Source organism: Sciurus carolinensis, chromosome 2, assembly GCF_902686445.1.
Source record: "Sciurus carolinensis chromosome 2, mSciCar1.2, whole genome shotgun sequence".
Lineage (NCBI taxonomy): Eukaryota > Metazoa > Chordata > Mammalia > Rodentia > Sciuridae > Sciurus > Sciurus carolinensis.
In genome coordinates, this window is record NC_062214.1 from 166,715,339 (window position 1) to 166,737,359 (window position 22,021).

At 40.5% G+C, this 22,021-nt stretch overlaps 1 protein-coding gene across 1 annotated transcript; it reads right to left on the reverse strand.

Moving 5' to 3' along the window:
- Positions 1-1,144: 1,144 nt before the first annotated feature.
- Positions 1,145-17,792, reverse strand: Rdh11 (retinol dehydrogenase 11). Its single transcript, XM_047540447.1, has 7 exons — positions 17,641-17,792; positions 15,126-15,244; positions 14,603-14,758; positions 13,005-13,109; positions 12,260-12,469; positions 8,636-8,825; positions 1,145-2,021 (listed from the first exon to the last, which is right to left on the reverse strand). Exons 1-7 carry the CDS (start codon positions 17,706-17,708, stop codon positions 1,919-1,921), a joined length of 951 nt encoding a protein of 316 aa, XP_047396403.1. The 5' UTR covers positions 17,709-17,792; the 3' UTR covers positions 1,145-1,918.
- Positions 17,793-22,021: the final 4,229 nt, after the last annotated feature.

Sequence of the window (22,021 nt, forward strand, 5' to 3'; positions counted from 1 at the left end):
CCGCAGCCTCCAGTGCCTGGGATGACAGGCATGTGCCACCACTCCTGACTGCTTTGGTGATTTCTATCTCTTAGGTCATTTTTATTAGATTGAGTTCACTACCATTGATTCAACAAATAACAAATTAGTTGAGCTTTTAATATGCACTGAGCACTGAGCATAGAGAAGTCTGAGGTTGTTAGCAGCAGTGTAGTGGTAAATCCTATAGCACTGTGTTACAGAAATAAAAGACTGGTACAGAGAGAAAATCCTGGGGTGATCAAGGATTGCAGAAAAAGTGACCTCTGGTCAGTGTCATAAAAAAGTAAGTATGAAGTGAGTGAATGGTCAAATTATCACACAACACAAATTAATGGCATATGAACTGAGATTGTACTGTAGTTAGATTCTGGGACAAATTATCTTTTAAAATGAAAAATGTTTGTATAACTATAATAAGTGTTTTCTTATTTTGACTCTTAAAACTTTTAATTCTTACACTTTTTATTCTGATAATTTAAAACATGATAAATAATCAAAAAGAATTTTTGTCAATGACAGATCCATATAAATTAGGTAAAATATTGAGTTATTCTGCACAAGTTTTCCAATTTTCCTATAAATGACCATTTCTAAATATATAGTTTAATGGTCAAAACAGGTCCAAGAAAAGATGATCAGTTTATACATATGAGAAATGAAGAATGTGGTCCTATAACTTCTCCCTACTAAAGTTAACATATAATTGTTAGTCCAAGAAAGTCACCAACTCTTAGAATCACAGACTCCAATCAAGTGATGGGAACATTACCAATTCCCCAAACTTCCATTAGGCAGCATAACTTTTGATAAAAGTTTTCCAAATAAAACATAGAATTTTAGGAAATTAACTTTTTTAAACTTGTCTCTGTACCCACCTGCTTCTTATTGGCTGACTACCAACATATATAATCTATTTCTCTTTGCAGCTATACTCATTTATATAAACAAACGGATGGCATTGATTTGTTCCATCTCTGATCATATACTTGATATTAGCATCTGCTTTGACTACTGTTCCTTTGTGGCTGTTGTAAATTTTGTGAAAATACTCCCAACTGCATAAATACATAAGACACAAAAAGATAACACAATGACAATGACTGAAAACACTTCCCTTTCCTCTTCTGGTTTCAAGGCACAAAAAGGTGGCCTCCATGGGACTGGGGTCAGTAAAGCCAAGTGGCCTGTTTTTTTTTTTATAACGCTATTTTTGCTATCCCTTTACTGGTCTGAGAAATGGTAGGAAACTGACAGATCTTGATTTTTTTTTTTTTTTTTTTTAATTTCTGCCCTCCCCCCAAACCCCACAAACTTCTTAGAAGTGGTTTAGACTTGGGTAAATGTCTTAACAGCAGTGGCATGAGGTTGTTAGAGATAAGGCCAGGCCGTAATCCAGATTCAGTGAAGGATTTCCTGAAAGAATTCCAGTGTTGGTGCAATGAAGCCCTGCTCTTGACACTGTGACTCATGGGGTTCAGGGGAAGTTGCAATGTGCCCCCCTTGAAGTAAAGGCTGGTTGGTTGGCAGGAACTACACTGTGAACAAAGAAAGTAGCTTAGTCCATGTTTTCACACGTCAGCCCTGCCAGAGCTTAGATTCTCTTAAGTAGTAGTAAATTTCAGAAGGAAAATATAAGCTGTGCAGGTCATATAAGGGTTATCTTATCCAATGATATTGCTAGAAACTCTAGCAGTAACAAGAACAAAGGAAGTCTGGACAAATGCAAGGTGTTAACATGAGTCTGGCAGTGTGCTGGAATTAACTGGACACCACATAGGCTAGGCCAGAAAGTTTTGCTCTTTTTGTGCTTAAGGTTTTGGCCACCTTGAAGGAGAATCATTTTGGCAGGGAGCTCTATCTTCTGCTGCAGTCTTCTTTGGGGTCCAGCTACCACCAGTCAATCCATTGGGAGCCCCAGTAGGTCACAGCTGACATCCCATAGCCTTCTTGCTATAGTCTCATTACGAGCCTGGGCTGAGACCCATGCCACATGGCAGTCGCTGGAAGGGAAACAGAGAGGCAGGAAGCAAAGGGTTAAGAATGGAATCTGCTCTCTGCCTGGGATAAAGAATATGACAGGCAAATAGCCCAGGGGATCTCATGTCTTTCAGGACAGGACCACAGTATGTCCTGTTCTCCAAGAAAATATGATTGCCATTTAGATCTTCTTATTAGGTCACTCTCATCAGATGTTTCATTTGGTCTTATGTCCTCCTTTCTTTGCATATATTTAACTCTAATATCACTGCCTACCTGACACCTGTGTATGTCCACCTTCTTTAAGTCCAAGGCCCTGGGCATATTACAAAGCTGAAATCCTGCTGCTTACATTGGTCACAGATGCTTGGAGTAATAAAATATTTCCTTACTCCTGAACTACCTGCAGTTATTTTATATATATATATATATATATATATACATATATATATATATATGGTTATACATATATAATACAGTTATACACACACATTCACACACACATATATATATTTTAGTTGTAGATGGACACAATACCTTTCATTTATTTATTTTTATGTGGTGCTGAGGATTAAAACCAGTGCCTCACACATGCTAGGCAAGCACTCTACCACTGAGCCACAACCCCAGCCCAGTTATAACTGTTTTTAAACTCATAGACAAATACAGTCAGATTAATAAACAACAAAGGAAGAAAAGGTGACAGCAGAAAAGAAAGGTACCAGGTGTGTCTTAGTCCTTTGTGTGTTGCTATAGGCTGATCACCCATAGACTGTTTAACTCATACAGAACTGAAATGTAATGGCTCATGATTATGGGGACTGGGAAGTTGAACTTCAAGGGGCTGGCATCTGGTGAAGGCCTTCTTGCTGCATCATGACATGGCAGAAGGCATCACATGGTGACAGCCCCAACTCATCCTGTTAAAGGTATTCACTCCCACTCCTGAAATAATGGTATTTAATCTTTCATGACCTAATCACCTCTGAAAGGCCCCACATCTCAACACTGCTATATTGGTGACTATTTTTTTTTTTTTTTTTTTTTTGAACTGGGAATTGAATCCAGGGGCACTTAACCACTGAGCCAAATCCCTAACCCTTTTATTTTTTATTTTGAGACACGGTCTTGCTAAGTTGCTTGGAGCCTTACTAAATTGCTGAGGCTGGCCTCGAACTTGTGATCCTCCTGCCTCAGTCTCCCCAGATGCCGAGATTATAGGCATGCACCACTATGCCTGGCTTCTAAGCAAATTCTGAAGGTGAAAGGAGAATTGCCAAGTCTGAATTAACAACATGAAGCAAATTCGTAACACTATGTCCATTAACACATATGGCTTGATGTGGGCCATAGACAGCAGCAGGAACATCATTGTTATGGCTTGGATTTGAAGTATCCCCCAAAAGCTCACATGTGAGACAATGCAGGAAAGTTCAGAGGAGAAACAATTGGGTTTTAAAGAGTTTTAACCCAATCAGTGAATTAATCCTTGATGGGATTAATTGAAGTGGTAGGGTGTGGCTGGAGGAGGTGGGAATTGGGGCATTGGCTATGGGGTAAATATTTTGTATCTGGAGAGTGGAGTCTCTCTCTCTCTCTGCTTCCTGATCATCATGATGTAAGTTGCTTCCCTTTACCACCCTCTCCCACCAGGATGTTCAGTCTCACCTTGAGCCCTGAGGAATGGAGCCAGCCTTCTATGGACTAAGACCTCTGAAACTGTGTGCCCTCAAATAAACCCTTTCCTCCTTTACAATTGTGCTGGTTGGGTCATTTAGTCCCAGCAGAGAAATAGCTCACTAAATCATCCTGGAACTTGTCTGGTCCTATTTCAGACATTAAATCAGAATCCCTATGGTCGAGGCCCAGGAATCTGTTTTCAACTAGTTCTTAAGATAATTCTCAGAACTAGCTAATCCTTGAGAAATATCACTTAAAAACACCTCCATACTGCCAGGTATGGTGGCACATGTCTATAATCCCAGCTACCCCAGAGGCTGAGGCAGGAGCATCACAGGCTTGAAGCTAGCTAGCCTGGGCAACTGAATGAGATTCTGTCTCAAAATTTTTAAAAGGGTTGGGGATATAGAAATGCTTGCCTAGCAAGCATGAGGTCTTGGGTTCAATCCCCAGTACCACAAAAATCAAACAAAAAAACAACCAAAAAAAAAAAAAAAAAAAAAAAAACCAACAAAAACCAAAAACCTACAAAACCTCACATTTATAAAACAAGCATTACAAGTGTAGTATATATACTTAAGAAAACTTAGAATATGACCAGCACACCCTGGCCTTTCTGAGTGAAAATACCATCACAGAGAACCACTCTCTGGAAACATTTGGTCTCTGGAAGCATCTTCCACCATCCTGTGTCTTCTACCCTTCTTAAGGTCACAGGGAAGAGCAAATGATACAATGGACACAAAGATACCTTGTAAACTATGATGTGCTATAAAAATTATTTAAGTCCTATAGTTAGAGCTATTTAAGTGTGGTTATAGTATCAGCATGGTTGCAGTGCTGATAATTCCATTGGGATTTTGTTAAGAATAAATATAGATAAAAGATTGGCTAATATCAAAAAGCAAGTTACTATAGAGTTACAGTAGTCAAGATAGTATAGTACTGGCATAAGGACAGACAGATAAATGAATAGAACAAAATTAAATTAAATGTGCAGAAATAAACCCCTACCTTTATGGTCAATTGACTTCCAACAAGATTCCTGTTATGGATTTATTTATTTATTTATTTATTTTTAATACAAGGGACTGAATCCAGGGGTACTTAACCACTGAGTCATATCCCCAGTCCTTTTTTGTATTTTATTTAGAGAGAGGTCTCCCTGAGTTGCTTAGGGCTTCACTAAGTTGCTGAGACTTGTGATCCTCCTGCCTCAGCCTCCTGAACCTCTGGGATTACAGGTGTGTGCCACCACACCTGGCCTATGGATTGAATTTTGTCTCTCTAAAATTCATATATTGACACCCTAACCCCCAATATGACTGTTTTTGGAGATAGGGCCTTTAAGGAGATAATTTAGATTTTAAGGAGATAATTAAGATTATGAGGCCATAAGTGGGGCACTAGTCCAACAGGACTGGTATCCTTAGAAGAAGAGATGCTAGGAACATGTGTGCACACAGGAAAGGCCCTGTGAGGACACAGAGAGGGCAGCCGTTCGCAAGTCCAGAAGAAAGCTCTTATCAGAAACCAACCCTGACAGTACCTTTATCTTAGATAAGATCAAGTCTCCAGAATCGTGAAAAAATAAATGTTTAAGGCACCCAGTCTCTGGTTCTAGGACCCCCTGTGGGATGCTTAAGTCCCTTATATAAAATGGTGTCACATTTGCATAATAACCTACATATATCCTCCCATATAATTTTTTTTAGGGGGAGTACTGGGGATTGAACTCAGGGGCACTCGACCACTGTACCACTCCCATATACTTTAAATCATCTAAGATACTTATAATACCTAATGTAAATGCTATGTAGGTACTTGTTACACCATGTTGTTTAAGGAATAATGTTAAGAAACAAACTCTGTACATGTTCAGTATATATACACTCCCCCCCCCGAATACTGTCAATCCTCTTTTAGTTGAATTCACAGATGCAGAACCATGGATACACAGGGCTGACTATATTTTGTATTGGCAGACTGAGCAGACCGATACATCTACCAAGACAATTCAATGCAGAAAGAACAGTCTTTCCAACAAATGGTGCTGGGACTGCTGGATATCTATAAGGGAAGGAATGAAATTAAGCCTCTACTTCATAACACATACAAAACATAACTCAAAATGGATCACAGACAGACCTAAATGTAATGCTAAAACTATAAAATTGCAAAGAAAACAGCATAGTAGCAAATCTTTGTGAATCTGGGTGAGGCAGTTGTTTCTTAGATATGACACCAAAAGCCCAAGTGACAAAAGAAAAATGTAGAAAATTGGACTTTTCAAAATTAAAAATTTGTGTACTTCCAAGGATACTATTAAGAAAGTGAAGGCTGGGATGTAGTTCAGTGGTAGAGCACTTGTCACTGTGTGAGGCCTGAGTTCAATCCCCAGTCTCTCTCTCTCTCACACACACACACACACACACACACACACACACACAAAAGTGAAAAGACTACCCACAGAGTGAAAGAATACTTGCAAATCATATATTTGATAAAGGACTTATATTTAGACTATAGAGAACTCTTGCAACTGAACAATAAAAAGACAATAATTTAATTTAAAAATGGGCAAAGGATTTGAATCAGATACTTCTCCAACATACGCATATATAAAAATACAATAAAGCACATGAAAAATGTTCCATATCATTAGCAGGAAAATGATAATGGCAAGACATACACTATGATGGTTAAAATCAAAAGGAAAGACAATAGTATGTATTGTCTGGGATATGGAGAAACTGGAACCTTCATACATGACCAATGGGAATGTAAAAGAATAGTTGCTTTGGAAAAGTCTGGCAACTCCTCAACAGTTAAACAAGAGTTGCCAGATGCCCCAAAATTCCACTTCTATATATTCAAGAGTAATATCCATACAAAAGTTTCTATAAGAATGTTCATAGCAGTAGTATTCAAATAGCGAAAAAGTGGAAACCTAAATGCCTATTGATTGATGAAAGGGTAAATAAACTGTGGTATGTTCATATAATGAAATATTATTCAGCAATGCAAGGAGTTGGGGTTGTAGCTCAGTGGAAGAGTGCTTGCCTAGCACAGGTGAGGCACTGGGTTTGCTTCTCAGCACAACATAAAAATAAATCAAATAAGGGTATTGTGTCAATCTACAACTAAAAAAAATTTAAATAAAAAGAAATAAGAACTGATGCATGTTTTGGTATAGATGAACCTTGAAAACATTGTGCTAAATGAAAGTCACAAAAGACCACATATCTTATGATTCCACTTTGTGAAATGTCCATTATAGGCAAAACACCATAGACAGAAAGTAGATTAGTAGAAATAGGCAGAAAGAATAGCCAGTGCAAAGTTCCTAAGGTTTTAATTAAAACGGACTTTTATGTTCGTTTCTAGATAGTGGTCTACTTGGCTGCTGTTGGATCTTCAACATGAAGTAAAATTAAGAATCTATTGCCTGGGTAAGGTTCTTCAAAAGTCAATTCAATAATTACTAAGTTATGAATTCGCAGCTGACTTTCTTTAAACCACTCAAGTCAAAACCAAGATAAAGGGTTTTTCTTAACATCTCCCAGGAAGAAGAATCCATTCACTCTTGGAAAACCACTCCAGTATACAAAACTGTATTTATCTATTTTCTTGAACTTCAGACCCATACTTCCAACTATCTGCTTCACATTTCTACTTGTATGTCTTGTAAGTAACACACACTCAACATATACAGAGCAAGATTTATTATGCCAGGGAAAACTGTCATTCTGACTAAATATCCATTCCATCTTCTTTTGGCAACTTCCTTCTATCCAATGCTTCCTCCCTGGAGACTGTATAGTGAGCAACCAAAACTAAAAGATGTCACCCTGGCAGCAGTGCCCCAGAAGGCTGGCTGGCCATTCTATCCTAAGCAGCTCTTCAGTCTTCCCTTTGGATCTAAGGGCATCTCCAGCTCTACTACTGTAGGAAGTTTCCTTCCTGCTTAAGTTAGTCAGAGTTCATGTCCACTCCTTTGGAATTCAAGAACCTTAAGTCACGTGTTATTTTTCCATGCCAGCTATCTAAGATAATATCATCATCAACCTCCTAGACACTCAGACTTGAAACCCAAACTACGAAATCGTCCCTCGCATGCAGTCACTCACTCATTCAGTGGCAAAAATTCTGCCTCTTCAGGGCCTCTGTCATGCAACCATCCTTTTAATTGTCAATACCCTAAATCAGGAACTCTACCTCTCACTGGGTTACTTATTCATTAAACAAATATTTTTCTAAAGCACAGATTAGATTCTGTCTCTATGGATATAACTTCTGTGGTTCTTCTGTAAGTCTGCACGATAGGCTTTTCATCATCTAATTACTTTTCTTTCTAATCTTAATAGAAATATCTAAAATATAAGGTTACTTTAACATCTCTAAAATATCAGGTTACTTTAACATGGTCATGAAAGTAGATAAAAATGTTAAAAATCCAATCTTTATGTGATGTCTGGTATTTTTCTTCAAAGTAATATGGGAAGGGTAAAGGATGGGGAAGGACTGGCCTGGTTTAATGACAGTTGAGGCTGGATGATGGGTATATTTGAGTTCAATATGCTATTTGATTTTCAAAAGTCTCTACAATGCAATTTTAAAAATCTTTACTTATTCAAGAAGGAAGTCCATATGTACTATTTCAATTCTGCAGACAATAAGAAAAACATTTATATTTTTTAATGTAAGAAATATAGAACTGAGTCTAAAAAGGAATAAAGAAAACTTGACTGACATAACAAAAGATAGGAAGAAATAAAACGGAAAGCACAATTATCAGAATAAGAGAGGAAAATCAAACCTAGCAGGCATCACAAAAAATGTGAACGGGTTATATTAGACAAAATACTTTTTTAAAAAGTCTACAACCTACCAGATAAATTCAAATAATTTCCTTTGAGAAATAAAATCTCATCTTCAAAAACAGAAACACTCATACCTGAAGTGATTCCCACTTAGAGTCTCAAGACCTTCTGTTATGGCACAGTACAGGCTGGTCTGGGCTCCCTGCTGAGGAGTCTTGATGAAGAAGGAGAAAAGCCACCACATCCACCTCATGAAAGATGAGTGCCGAACCAATTCTGATTTGACGGTGCCAGGATGTACAGAATATGTGGTAACGCCAGAGCCTATAGTGGGTGCATGTAAAGAGGGGAAGACAGGACTCGATTTTACCAAACATCCAAAAAAAGCAAACGATGGGAAGAAACTTGTGACCCCACAAGTGAACCCTCTGCCCATGGTAACATCATAAGCACTACTCACAGTTAATTTACACTTCCGTTTCACAGATTAAGAAGTTAAGGCTCTGAGAGGTTATTAACTGTTTCAGTGTAGCAGAACCAGGACTCGACCTCTTAGGAACACTTTACATTGTTGACCCTCTCTTTCTATAAGTCCTCTATTTTATTGGCTCCCATGACCCACACCTCTTCTGGTCTTCTTAACCCTTCCAGCTGCTTTGTCTCAGTTTCCTGGACATCCTTGGTCATCATTTTCTACCCAAATGTTAAGTTGGAATTCTCATGGCTCACTAGACTCCCTCTCTGTAATTGTATAGTGCTCACACTGCATCTACAGCCCAAACTGTTTCTTTGAATTCTACAGTGACTATGCGAGAGAGCATAACAAGGTGGTGAAGAGCATGGACTTTGTAGACAGAATGCCCAGTTTCATCTCCCAGCTCCCTTCATTAGTTGTGTAACCATTGACAAGCTTCCGTTTTTGTGACTCACTTTCTCATCTCTAAAATGGGGCTAATCATGATACCTACACCGCACAGGGTTGTTCTGAGTATTAGATAAGCTCACATATGTAAAAGAGCTTAGAATAGTCCCTTGTATATGGGAAGTGCTAAATGACACTTCTGCACATGCTATTTCAGGTTCCCAACCCTGTCTGGAAATCTTGAAACCAAAAATGTTTCAAATTTCTTCTGATTTTAGCAGAATATGAGACATACCCATATCTTGCCAATTGCCTAATCTCCCTAGTGTAGTTGAGGTTTTGCTACCAAATGAGTGAAAAGAGCTGTGGATTTCACTACTTGAGATAAAGTACATATTTTCAACTGCCTATTCCAGTCTTCGCTAGATAACCCATCATAATGTAGATTCAGAGGCTCGAAAGCAACTTCCACTTTTAAGTCCAAAACTGGTTGCTGCCATGTCCCCTAAATGCCCAAATTGGCATCTAGAAGCAGCTCCTGATGATCCCCACTTCACCATGCCAACAAAGCTCTGTGGTTTTACATATGCATTTACATATGCTTGTCATACACAAGGAACTGCATTTCTAACATGGTATCTTGGCAGTTTTTCCATGTGGTACATATTCACATCCATTCATTTTGTTAGCTGTATTACATTTAATATAGCTGCACCTTAGGTTAATTATCCATTTTCTTTTTTAAATTTTTTTAGTTGTCAATGGACCTTTATTTTATTTATTGATATGTGATCCTGAGAATCAAACCCACAATCTCTGTGGTTTCTACATCCTAAATCTCTCAGGAGTGTCTACTACACTCCACTTCTACCACCCTCATCCAAGTCACCTTCATTCTCACCTTAACTACTGAAACTGCTTGCTGCACCTACTCCTGCCATTTCTAAAAGACTTTAATTTCAAAGGTTTTCCAGTGCTCTTCAAATAAACGCTAACATTCAAACTGTGGCCTCTATCTACTCTCAGTTTTAGCCCAATCCTGTATTCTAACCATCATGGTCTTCTCTGTTTCTCAAACCAAGCCCATACTTTATTCATCTTCTTCCTTCTGGCTGGAATGTTCCCCAGCCTCCTCACCCCACCTGCACCTATCACCCATTTAATTTCTAATTATCCTTCAGGGTTCAGACTGCAACTTACTTTCTCAGAGAATCTTTCTTAAACCCTTAGACTGAATAAGGTCCTTGCCAGCTCTCAATCCATTATAAGTCCTTGCACTTTTCCATTATAACATTATTGCAATTAAAATTAAACAGCAGAGACAAAAAGGAAACAATCTTTATGTTGTTAAGAAAATGGATAAACAGGGCTGGGGTTGTGGCTCAATGGTAGAGCACTTGCCTGGCAGGTGTGAGGCACTGGGTTCGATTCTCAGCATCACATATAAATAAATAAAATAAAGGTCCATTAACAACTAAAAAAAATTTAAAAAGAAAAAAGAAAATGGATAAATAAACTAAGTACAGCTATATTAAATGTAATATAGCCAACAAAATGAATGTGAGTAAATATGTACCACATGGAAAAACTGCCAAGATACCATGTTAGAAATGCAGTTCCTTGTGTATGACAAGCATATGTAAATGCACAGGAATGACTGGAAATAAGCACAATAAGTTGTTGACAGCAGTCACTTGAGGGGAGAAAACTGGGAGGGGAAGAAAGTGGAATAAATAAAGAGGGCTTTCATTTTTAATTCTATATACTATCATACTATTTGAACTTTTTACAGCAAAAATTATTGATGTATTACAACAAACGTACAAACACTTACCCAATAAGTGTTTGCCTCATCTCTCTCCATTAGATATAAAACAAATCAAGAAAGAGCCTACACCTATCTTGTCCCCCACCTCCTCATCCCTAGTCCCCTAAATAGGGCATGGAATGCCACTGGCATGGAGTACAGGTCTGCAGAATGGTTGGATGAATCAATCTGTCACACCAGGGTTCTTACTCTTCATCACAGCTATTTTCCACCTAATCCAGGAAAACTGTCAGGTTTACTAATTCTCACCCTGGACCCATCTCTACACCTCCAGGCTGCCCTAGCTCCCTGACTTACCCATTGGATAGTTCTCACCATGCAGTTATCCTCATCTATCCTGAGTTAATAAAGGATGTCATGCCCTGGGCACAGACTGGGCATATGGATTGAGGGGACTGCCAACTTTCTTTCTCTCATCTCATGGCTGACCATGAGATATGATGATCCTGTTCCAACAGTGGGGATCCTGTGCTTAATTCCTTGAGCCTGAATTCTGCCTGCCTCAATTCTGATGCATTGCCCTTTTAGATTGAGATTTCCTTTATCTTTGTTGGAAATCCCAAGTAGAACACACTAAGAACTTCTGTTTACTTGTGACTGGAGATTCCTCTTCACAAGCATACTATCCCTCTTATTTGATGCCTCCTCCAGAATCCCAGCACATGTTTTATTCTAATGGCTGCATCTAGTGCCAGTTCAGTTCCCTCCATGCTACTCAGTCTCACTAAGAGTAAAAAAAATTCTGACTTGCTCATGAGCCTGAATTACGACAATAATCTGGGGAGCAATCTCATTGTACTATGCGGAAATAAATTTTGAAAAATTAAGTAATTTGCTTCAGCTCACACAATAAATAGTGGAGCCTTCAGAATCAAAGTAAGAATCTCCCTGTTCCCAACTAGCCACCTCCAATGTTTAGTGGGCTATTTACTAAAATCATCTCCATTTAGAGTCATGGAAGCAGGTCCTATGTCCAGGTGACAGGCTCTAGAAAACATTTTCCATTCTTGTGGCATTTAGCTACCTCCCACTGACTTATGTCTCCACATTCATTTCTTCCAAACCCACCTTTCAGTCTCCTGGCCAGTTCCTGGGTGAAAAGAATGTTGGCTAACTTGCTGTGACAATAGGCTAGAGCTGCATTGTAGAATTTCTCGCCCTGCAGGTTATGGAAGTGGATTCTTCCCAGGTGATGTGCCAAGGAAGACACATTTACTACCCTTGATGGGGCTGATTCCTTCAGTCTCTCTAGGAGCAGATGGGTCAGGAGAAAGTGACCTGTTGAGAAAAACTAGGATTAACAGAGTTCAAGGCCAGGGTGAGGAGCAGAGGTAAGCAGGGCTCAGCTATGGGAGACAGAGAATTCAGGAATGAGGCCTTTCACCTCAACTTTACACTCTCAACTACACAAGTCCAGTGAGGGTTTAGGGAAATAGAAACAGCCAAAGTCATAGATAGCCTTATATAGGAGGTGGGTCTGACTATATCACCATGAAATCCTGTCTTGTTCCAATGGTGGTAGCCTCTCCCTGATACCAGCCACAGGATCACTTCTAAGAAGCAACACAGGCTCTAATCCAATTAGGACATTGGAAAATATCCCCAAGGTAAACCACATCTGGACTACAGAGTAAAAAGTGAGCAGAACCTGAGGCAGGCCTCAGCTTCAGGCTGGTCTAAACTATAATACTCACATGGTCTATTATGGCCCTGAGCTCCAATCACACCACAAAGAAGGCTCAGTCTGACCCCTAATTTTTCCAAGGAGAACTTTAGATTTCTTCTAGTTTTATGATAAGGCCAGATCACCTACCCAAGTGGTTGACTCCCATGTGCATCTCAAAGCCATCTGCTGTCTTAGAGTAGGGACACATCATCACTCCTGCATTGTTGATCAAAATGTGGAGGTGCTTTTCCTCTGCAGGAAGAGAAGATGGAGCATGAACATGGCCAGCCACAGCTGTTACTTTGACACATGCCTCACAGCCCAGGCTTTGAAAGTTGGGGTGCAGGACTTCAATCTTCCCTCCAGTTCCCCTTCACTGCATTGTTTTTCATTGTAAGAACTTAGTTGAATCCTGCCTCCTTCTACAACAGGGCAAAATACTATCTGACATCACTGAATAGCCTTCCCAATATTTCCAGTTGAGGAGCCACCTACTCACTGCCTTTGGGAAGTATTCTGTCCACCTTTCCCAATCGAAAGATTTCCCAAGGTGAATGGGAAGATTCCAAAGCAAGAGAAAAAAGGATGTTCTATATATATCCCTGCCTCTGGGATTCAGGCCCCAAAAGAAACTTGCCAACTCTCTTTAGGGGTCCATTTCCTTATGTGGTTCAAGTTCATAAAAGTGGAAGTTATTTTCCTGGGAGACCTAGATCCCTGGGCAATAAGGAGGAATATGCTTGGATTTGCTTTTCATGAGATCTACAGTTTTGTTTTTTTTTCAATACTGGGGATTGAACCCAGGGTCTCACACATGCTAGGCAATGTTCTACCACTGAGTTACATCCAAAGCCCTTTTAAAATTTTTATTTTGAGATAGGTTCTCTAAATTGTCCAGGCTGGCTTCAAATTTGTGATCTTCTTGCCTCAGAATCCTGAGTAGCTGGGATTATAGGTGTGTACCACCACACCTGGCACCTACTATAGGTTTTTATGTTAATTTCTCAGCTCAAGAGTCTGGCACCAAAAAAAAATTTTTTTTTAATATTTATGGACTTTTATTTTATTCATTTATTTATATGTGGTGCTGAGAATCAAACCCAGTGCCTCACACATGCTAGGCAAGTACTCTACCACTGAGCCATAACCTCAGTCCCCAAAAATATTTCTTTTAATTAAAAAATAAAGATCCTACACCATTCTGGTATGATTCAGACCCCAAAGATGATACCAGTTTGGGGTTTTAGTTTCTTGCAGATGACTGTTCATCTGTGTCCTGAGGAGATGGAAAGGTTCTTTGTCCTGTCCCTGAGCTGGTAGTCAGGGTTTTGTGGTTTATCTAATCCCTTTACCATGGACCAGATGGTCCTTTGTGAATCTCAACCTTATATATGGTGTTCCAGCTCTTGAAAACCTGAGGTCTCATCTCCTGTCCTTGTTTGGGTGTTTAAACCAACAAGGGTCTAGATCTTAAAAAGCCCCTACCAAGTTCTGATACTCCCAAGAGATTTTGACCTTGGTTCTTGCTCACTGCTATGGTTGCCTTTTTGTTTCTACCTCCTAAGAGGTTCCTTGGGCATAAATCACATCCCAATGATCACCTGAGTTCAGTTATGTATTGAAAGTTTTGGGCTATATTTTATCCACTATTTCTATGTATTAGAGGGAGAGGGATCGTTTCCCTTTAGCTTAGTCTGCTATGTTAATCGTAAGACCTGCAACATAGTCAATGGTTCCACACTTACGTGCTAAGAAGTCCTTAGCAAAGGCTCGAATAGACTTTGTATCAGACAGGTCCAGTTTCCGCACCAACACCTCTTGGTTCCCTGTCATGGCTTGGATCTCACTGGCCACCAATTCCCCCTTTTGCACATCCCGGCAAGCTAAATACACACGAGCTCCTATCAAACAACATATGAAAGAAACTGTCAGTTCAGTTTTTTTTTTTTTTTTTTTTGATTGGGTGTTGTAGATTAATACTGATATAAATGTGATATTAATATTGTTTTCTCCTGTTTTTTTAAAAACAGGAATTTTTATCCCTACCTTACAACAGAGGTATTTAAAGCAAATCAAGAAAGGAAAACAGATCAATAATATCTGTTAAATGTCCATTATAAGCAGAACATCACACTAGGTTCAGACTAGCAAATCAATGGGTATTTGGAGTGTTCTTGAATTCTAGGACTAGAAAGAAATAAGGAGAATGATTCACTGTGAGAGGTAAAACTTCAGTAGCAGTAGGGAATTGAGAGCAGATGAACTTGCCTCTTTGAGCCAGCTCTTTGGCTGTTTCCTTCCCAATGCCTGTGTTAGCTCCAGTGACTACAGCTACCTTCCCAGGAAGCTGGACAGTAGATGTGCACACCCCACTAGACAGCATTTTCCTGTAGACAGAGGAGGAGAGCTTATCAGTTCTTCATTGTCTCATCTCTGCAGAAGATTCCTCAACTCACAATATCTTCAAATCCCAAGGCTAAGGTTTGCTTTAGGTTCTTCCAATTATGTCCTTTTACACGTTTAAGGGAAATTGGTGGAAAGAAAACAATTCGCATTTGTACAAGGAATAAAGCTTTTCAAAATTTAGAGCTGCTCCCCACAGCACAAGAACTGGATGAATGTTTGATTAGCCAAGCACCTGACTACAGTTTGAGCTCCCCAGGAGGTACTTTTGGCTTAGAAAATCACAAGACCCAGTCAAGAAGAGGAAAGAACTTGTCTCTGCATGTCACTCTGCCACAACTGACATTTTATAGTCTTGAGAAATGATTAATCAATTTGAAAAGTTAAAATTATGAAAGCTTATGAATCTAGAACAAAACAAGAAAAAAGTCACACTCACATACATTTATACACATGAAAATAAACAGGGACTGGAATGTAGCTCAGTGACATCTGCTTAGCATGAACGAAGCCATTGAAGCCATGGGGTTCAAACCCATGAAGAGGAATGAACACACACATACACATACACACACTCTCTCTCTCTCTCTCTCTCTCTCGCTCTCTCGCTCGCTCTCTCTCTCTCTCTCTCTCTCTCTCTCTCTCACTCACACACACACACACACACACACACCCACATACACCCACAGAGTTAAGTAAGTACAAAGGGGAATGGGGATTCAAGTCTTCATTTGTCTAATTACAGTCCTTGCTCCTCAATACTACACTATACTGCCTTTCTAAATGAACAAATGCACAAATTCATTTTGGCAGTCCTCAGATTCTTCTTTTCTCTCCTTTACAATCTTGGGACTAAAATAGTCAGATGACTAGGAGGTGAATTTTTGAAGAGCATTTCAGTCTTTTTCATTGAACTTGGAATTGCAAAGTACTCCTAGCCACTAAAGCTATCTGCTTAGTGCAAATAAGCTGAAAAGGAGGTGAACTAACTCGTGGTACCCATCAACTGATGCCTCCCTCCTCAAAGAACATGCCCCTGCCCTGTTTTCCACACCCCTTCAGCTTGAGCTACAACAGTGACAAATTGTTGGGGGCTGTACTTGGCTCCTTCTTCTCCTTAAACAGCAGAAATGAAAGAGAAAATCAACTATAAAAGTCCAGCTCTAGCGTGGCTCTCATGACCTAGCTAGGTTGGAGATAAAGCCTGAAGTATATTCTTTCTCCGAAAATATCACCTCACTTAAATATTTTTTCTGAGAAAGATATTCCCAGTGAAAAGATCATTAGGAACTATTTTGACTATCTCAACTTTTCGCTGAAATTCTATGTGCATAAGTAGATGTGGTAAAGACATAAAAAATTCATGTTTTCATTTCAGTGTGATCACCCATGTGTGTGCTTAGAGATAAGAGCAGTGAGTGTTCAAGATGGAGAAAAAACACAACCGGAAGAGGGTCACCAAGGAGGGAAAGTAAATAAAAAGACTAAGAGAGAGGTAGCGAGGTAGAGAAGCAGGCAGGTGAGCCTTGAAAGATCAATCTTACTATGGTAAGAAATGACTGAGTGAGATTTGGCACAGCTTCAATTTCCATTGGAACTATGATCACGCTCCCTGGGGAAGGTGTGTGTCTCTTCAGTCACTGGTCCACCGTCACTACTGGTGACTGAATCAGAACCAATCAGCAGCCTGCCTGTTGTGCAGTCCGCGGCTTATTCTCTGGGGCACGGGGCCAGACTCGGCTGACCAGGTCCAGAGACCGTCCCCCGTCACTCTCCTTGTCCTCCCCCTCGCTGCCCCTCAGCGTCTAATGCAGATCCCCCATGCCCTTGCTTCGAAGACAGGATAGGGTGCATACTCTTCATTTCTCTCCTTTACATCCGCTTCAAGAAAGTGCGAATCTAACAGTAACGAGAGCACATGCAATGGGGCCATGGAGCAAAAGGTGGAATCGTTCTTTGTTCCTCAAAGGCTAGAAGCAGGGAGCTAGATAGTGCTGGTGCAAGACGTGGGAGTTAAGGGGAAAACTGAATTGGAGGTCATATCCCATTCCAGGGTCTGAAATCTGCCAAGCTGCAAACCAGCGTTTGAGGTAGCCTTGCCCTCGGGGTTCCCTGAAGCTGGACGAAAAGCGGGGGTCAGGAAAAGCAAAGCAGGATGCTCAGAATGGTTCGTGATCGCCTGTGGTGTCGGATCTCGCTCTTCCCACATCCAACACACCTGGACCTGGCCTGCAACCCACTGAACTCCGGCTCTAGGCCATTTGGGGGACCCCCCCTAGAGGAGTTTTCCTAGTCCTTCTTTTTGGAGAAAAGAGCTTCAGTGAGAATTCGTGTCCCCCCGTGAAGACTTTGCAAGAGAAGACAACACAATTGCACAGACCTGATTTGGGGCGCAGCCACGTACAGGAGAAAGGGAAGAAGGAAGAACAGGATCAGGAGTACAACCATCTCTGCCGGCGCAGCTGCAGCGGAGGGAGATGCCCCAGCGCTGCTGAAGTACTATGGCTTCTCTTCCTAGACACGCCCTATTTCAATTGCAACAAGCCCTGAAGCAAAGCCCTCTGGGAAATGTAGTCCAGGGCTTGAGAACCGGCAAGCTGGGAGCTGCTCCCAGCCTCTGCAATCTGAACCACCTGCCAGGTATCTCCAACTGTCTGTGTCTTCTGGGATCATCCAACCAGCTCTCCCACAGCCCTCTGGCCATTCCTTGTGATATTTCCCCAGTTCTCTGTCTCCCGGGACCCAAGTCCAGTTCAGTTTTCCCTAAGCATTGTTGGCAGTTACCTCATTGTCTTGGCTGGAGAAGAAGCATCATCCGCGTCCCACAAGTGTTTTAAGGCCCATTACACAGAGGAGCCGTTGGAGTCTGACAGTTGGTGAGATGGGAGCAGTGCGAATCCTTGCAGGGATTCCTTCTTCTAGTGGAGGGAAAGCAACTATTGGTCCTCGAAGACATTCCTTGGAGAATCACTTTATTGTGTCTATTTTGAATTATAATGGTAACTATTATAACTTTCCTAATGTTCGAGTGTTAATTAATAATAAAATATAGTTTTCTGATAACGTGTCACTTTATATACTTATTCCCAAGGTAGCAGTAAATTTCTGATTGGCACAGTTAATTTTACCAGTTTAAGAAAGTATTTAATCCTGCCTTGAATTAAGGGCATGCATATGTTCTCTGGGAAGAGGCAAGCTCCCTGCTTAATAGTTTCTTTGTGTGTGTGGGGAGGGGTACTGGGGATCCAATCGGGGTGCTTTAACACTGAGCTACATTCCAGTCCTTTTTATTTTTTATTTTGAGACAGGGTTTCGTGAAATTGCTTAGGGCTTCGCTAATTTGCTGGGGCTCGTTTTGAACTTGTGATTCTTCTGCTGCAGCCTCCGGAGCCGCTTGGATTACAGGTGTAATGTAACTGTGCCCGGCTACATGTTTTGTTTCTTATTCATTCCCTAATTCATTTGACAAATATTTATGGTATTTCTACAGTATATTAGGCACTGCACTGAAGTCCACAGGGAGCCAGGCAGACATGACCTTTGTCCTTTTCAGAGGTTGGAAACTGTAAGGGAAAACCTTAAAGGGATCTCAGCAACTAAATCATAGTGCAGGTTATGAGGAAAAATTGAGCTGAGAGCTTATAGGACAGAGGCCTCTCAATCCAGAGATATCAAGGGCTTCTTTGAGAAAATAACATTTGAGCTGAGGCCAGAGGCAAGGTCAAGATTTAATGCACAAGTAACACTTTACCAAGAATGCTCTGAGTAGAGAAAGAGCCTGAGGGATTAGAGTCCTGGAGAGCAAGGTCCACACTAGAGCAACAGAAAACATTGGTCTAGCTGGGGCCTTAGAGGCAAGGGGAAAGCCAGAAATGGCAATAACTGCCAATGCTGATATAGTGTTTATCATATGCCAGGTCATGTCCGAATGCTTTATACATGTTAACTCTCTAAATTCCCATAACAATGAAGTAGGTACTACAACATCCCCCATTTTACAGACAAGGAAACTAAGGCTTGGTGAAGTTAATTAGTTTAGGTGATAGCAGGATTAGCAGAGCTGGGATTCAGGGCAGTTCATATCCAGGGTCTAGGCTCTTAACTCTAGAGACTTATTACCAAAATTTCAAAGTGGAAACTTTCTCCCCATACCTGTGCACATTTACATACCCACACAAAATTTCAGGTGGTTTATCAACACAATAGAGTCATTCGCAGAATCCAGATTAAACGCAATTAAACTACACAATCTTGGGTAGTGTGCATGCCTGTAATCTCAGCATTTAGGAGGCTGAGACAGGATTGCAAATTCAAAGCCAGATCAGCAATTTAGTGAGTCCCTAAGCAATTTAGCAAGACCCTGTCTCAAGATAAAAAATAGAAAGGGTTGGGAATGTGGCTAAGTGGTTAAGTGCCCCTGGATTTGAACCCTGGGACCAATTAAAATAAAAATAAAATTTTAACAGTGGTCCACCTTATGCTTTGAAGATAGCCCTTGCTGCTCTGCCACTGCAACTTATTTTAAAAATGGACAGGTTTCTTTCTCTTCCTCTCTCCCTGCTCCTCCCTAATCTCTCCCCGTCTCTGATCTCAGGAAAAACTGGATTACCTTTCTTTCCTAGGCAGAGTTATCTGTCTTTGAGCATACACCCACCATAGGAACAGAGTAATTCAGACTTTGGGGATAGCACCAGAAGATCTCAGAAATTACTCTCTTCCACATTAACAAGTGAATTACAACTCCAGGCAGAGAACTTGTGGAATATAGCCTTTGAGTAACCTCTTTAAAAAGCCCCTGTTTCCTGATGGGCAGAATCACAGCCTCTGGGACAGGAGTCCCCTGTGTTTCTTCTTTGCTAGCAAACAATAAAACTTCTTTTCCCTTTTTCCTCAAAACTCCATCCTTGTTATTGGATTGGCATCAGGCTGAGGATGTAGCTCAGTTGGTAGAGTGTGTTGCCTTGCATGAACAAGGCCCTGGGTTCAATCTCCAGCACCACATGCAAATGGATTGGCATCAGGGACAAGAATTGAGCTTTTGGTGATAGTTGGAGTGTGAAAGCAGTCATAGTTAATACATAAACAAATGAACATGGCTATGTTCCAATAAAGCTTTATTTATATACATAAAAAAAGAAAAAGGCAGTGGCTGTCTTTGTCCCTTGAGTCATTGCTTGCTAACCTGTGGGCTAATAAGAAGAAAAGAATTTTAAAGAAAATAAAAAGAGCATCTATAATAATGAAAATTATCTCATACATAATATAATAACCACTGCCTGTGGCTGAGATATAGCTCCCAAGAAGGAGAGCCCTTCCACTCCTGGGCTGAGGCCCAGATCTTGCTGGAGAGGGCATAGGTGTTATTGCACAGTGTCTAATTGGGGTCTAGGTCCTGGGTGTCCTGAACAAATAATCGAGCAAAGACAAATACAAATAACAGGCAAAGTACAGATTTATTGAACATGAAAGTGGAAGTAGCAGTCCGTAAGGTAGAGCAGAGTGGGTGGAGCAAGAGAGAGAAGCTCAAGACCCTGATGTCTAAAAATTAGTGTCTTACATACTGAGCTGTGAGGTGTTCTCTTTCCTATATGGACCCTATTGAAGACTTTACCCTGTTTGCTCCCATTGGTTACTTTAGAAAACCTAATTAAAATACTGCCCAGTTTACCCCCATTGGGCATTTTAGAATACCTAACCTGTAGTCGTGATTGTGATAAGTCCTCAGTGTCATGGTATTGGGACTTATAAACAGTGACATGACTCGTCTTCCCATCTTATCCTCTGGCAGCATCCTTCTTATACCCCGCCTCAGACATCTTGGTGTCCTGAATCCCTATCTAAAGCAGATATAGAACACTAAATGGCAGAGAAGACATGTGGCACTGTATAGTGGAACAAACCGTCCACAGGGAGCTGTCTCACTCTGCTAGAACCCACCTGAGTGGGAGGAGTGCTGAGGGAAGCTGCTGGTTGCAGGAGCTGGCACTAGAGAAGCTATGCGGATTGCAGGAGTCTAGTGTTGAAGGAGCCATGTTTGCTGCAGAAACTAGACATGCTGCAGAAGCCGGCTGAGCTGGTAGCCAAGAACCAGGAAGCAGGTCCCTTCCCTCCTGCAGTGTCTCTCCAGTGTCATCAGTGGACAAGGCTTAACTATAAAAAATGTATGAGAAGCGTCCATTTCTATTTTCTCAGAGCAGGCAAGAAAGATGGATTTCAAATGAGAGGCAATAAATTGATATTTGGCACAGGAGGGAACCTGCAAATATTGGGGGATACAATGTATTTTTAAAGTATTTCAAGGACTGGGGGTGTAGCTCAGCGATAGAGCACTTGCCTAACATGCACCCAGCCCTGGGTTAGATTTCCAGCACCACACACACACACACACACACACACACACACACATATACACATATATATGTATATATATACATATACATATATACATGTATATACATATATATTTCCACACTCATATAGTATGTGCATGTATATATACATATATGTACATATGTGTGCATATATATGTGTGTGTGTATATATATATACAAACACTTACATTGCCAAAAGCATAATCCATAGGGAAAAAAATTGATGGTAGTCTTCATCAAAATTAAGAATTTCTGCCCTTTGAAAGATAATGAAAAGAAACCACAGACAAGGCAAATCATATATCTGATAAAGAACTGTAGTCAGAATATATTTTTCATATCAGTCCAATCAGATGGTAACTATAAAGAATACAAGTAACAATAAATGTT

What these genes read in the sequence shown, in the direction of transcription:
- Rdh11 (XM_047540447.1), bottom strand. Translation starts at nt 17,708, where the DNA reads ATGGTTGTACTCCTGATCCTGTTCTTCCTTCTTCCCTTTCTCCTGTAC. An exon ending in GTGGCTGCGCCCCAAATCAG is followed by an intron (nt 15,245 to 17,640) that starts GTCTGTGCAATT and finishes CTCTGTCTACAG; the next exon opens with GAAAATGCTGTCTAGTGGGG. An exon ending in TGCTAAGGACTTCTTAGCAC is followed by an intron (nt 13,110 to 14,602) that starts GTAAGTGTGGAA and finishes CTCTTCCTGCAG; the next exon opens with AGGAAAAGCACCTCCACATT.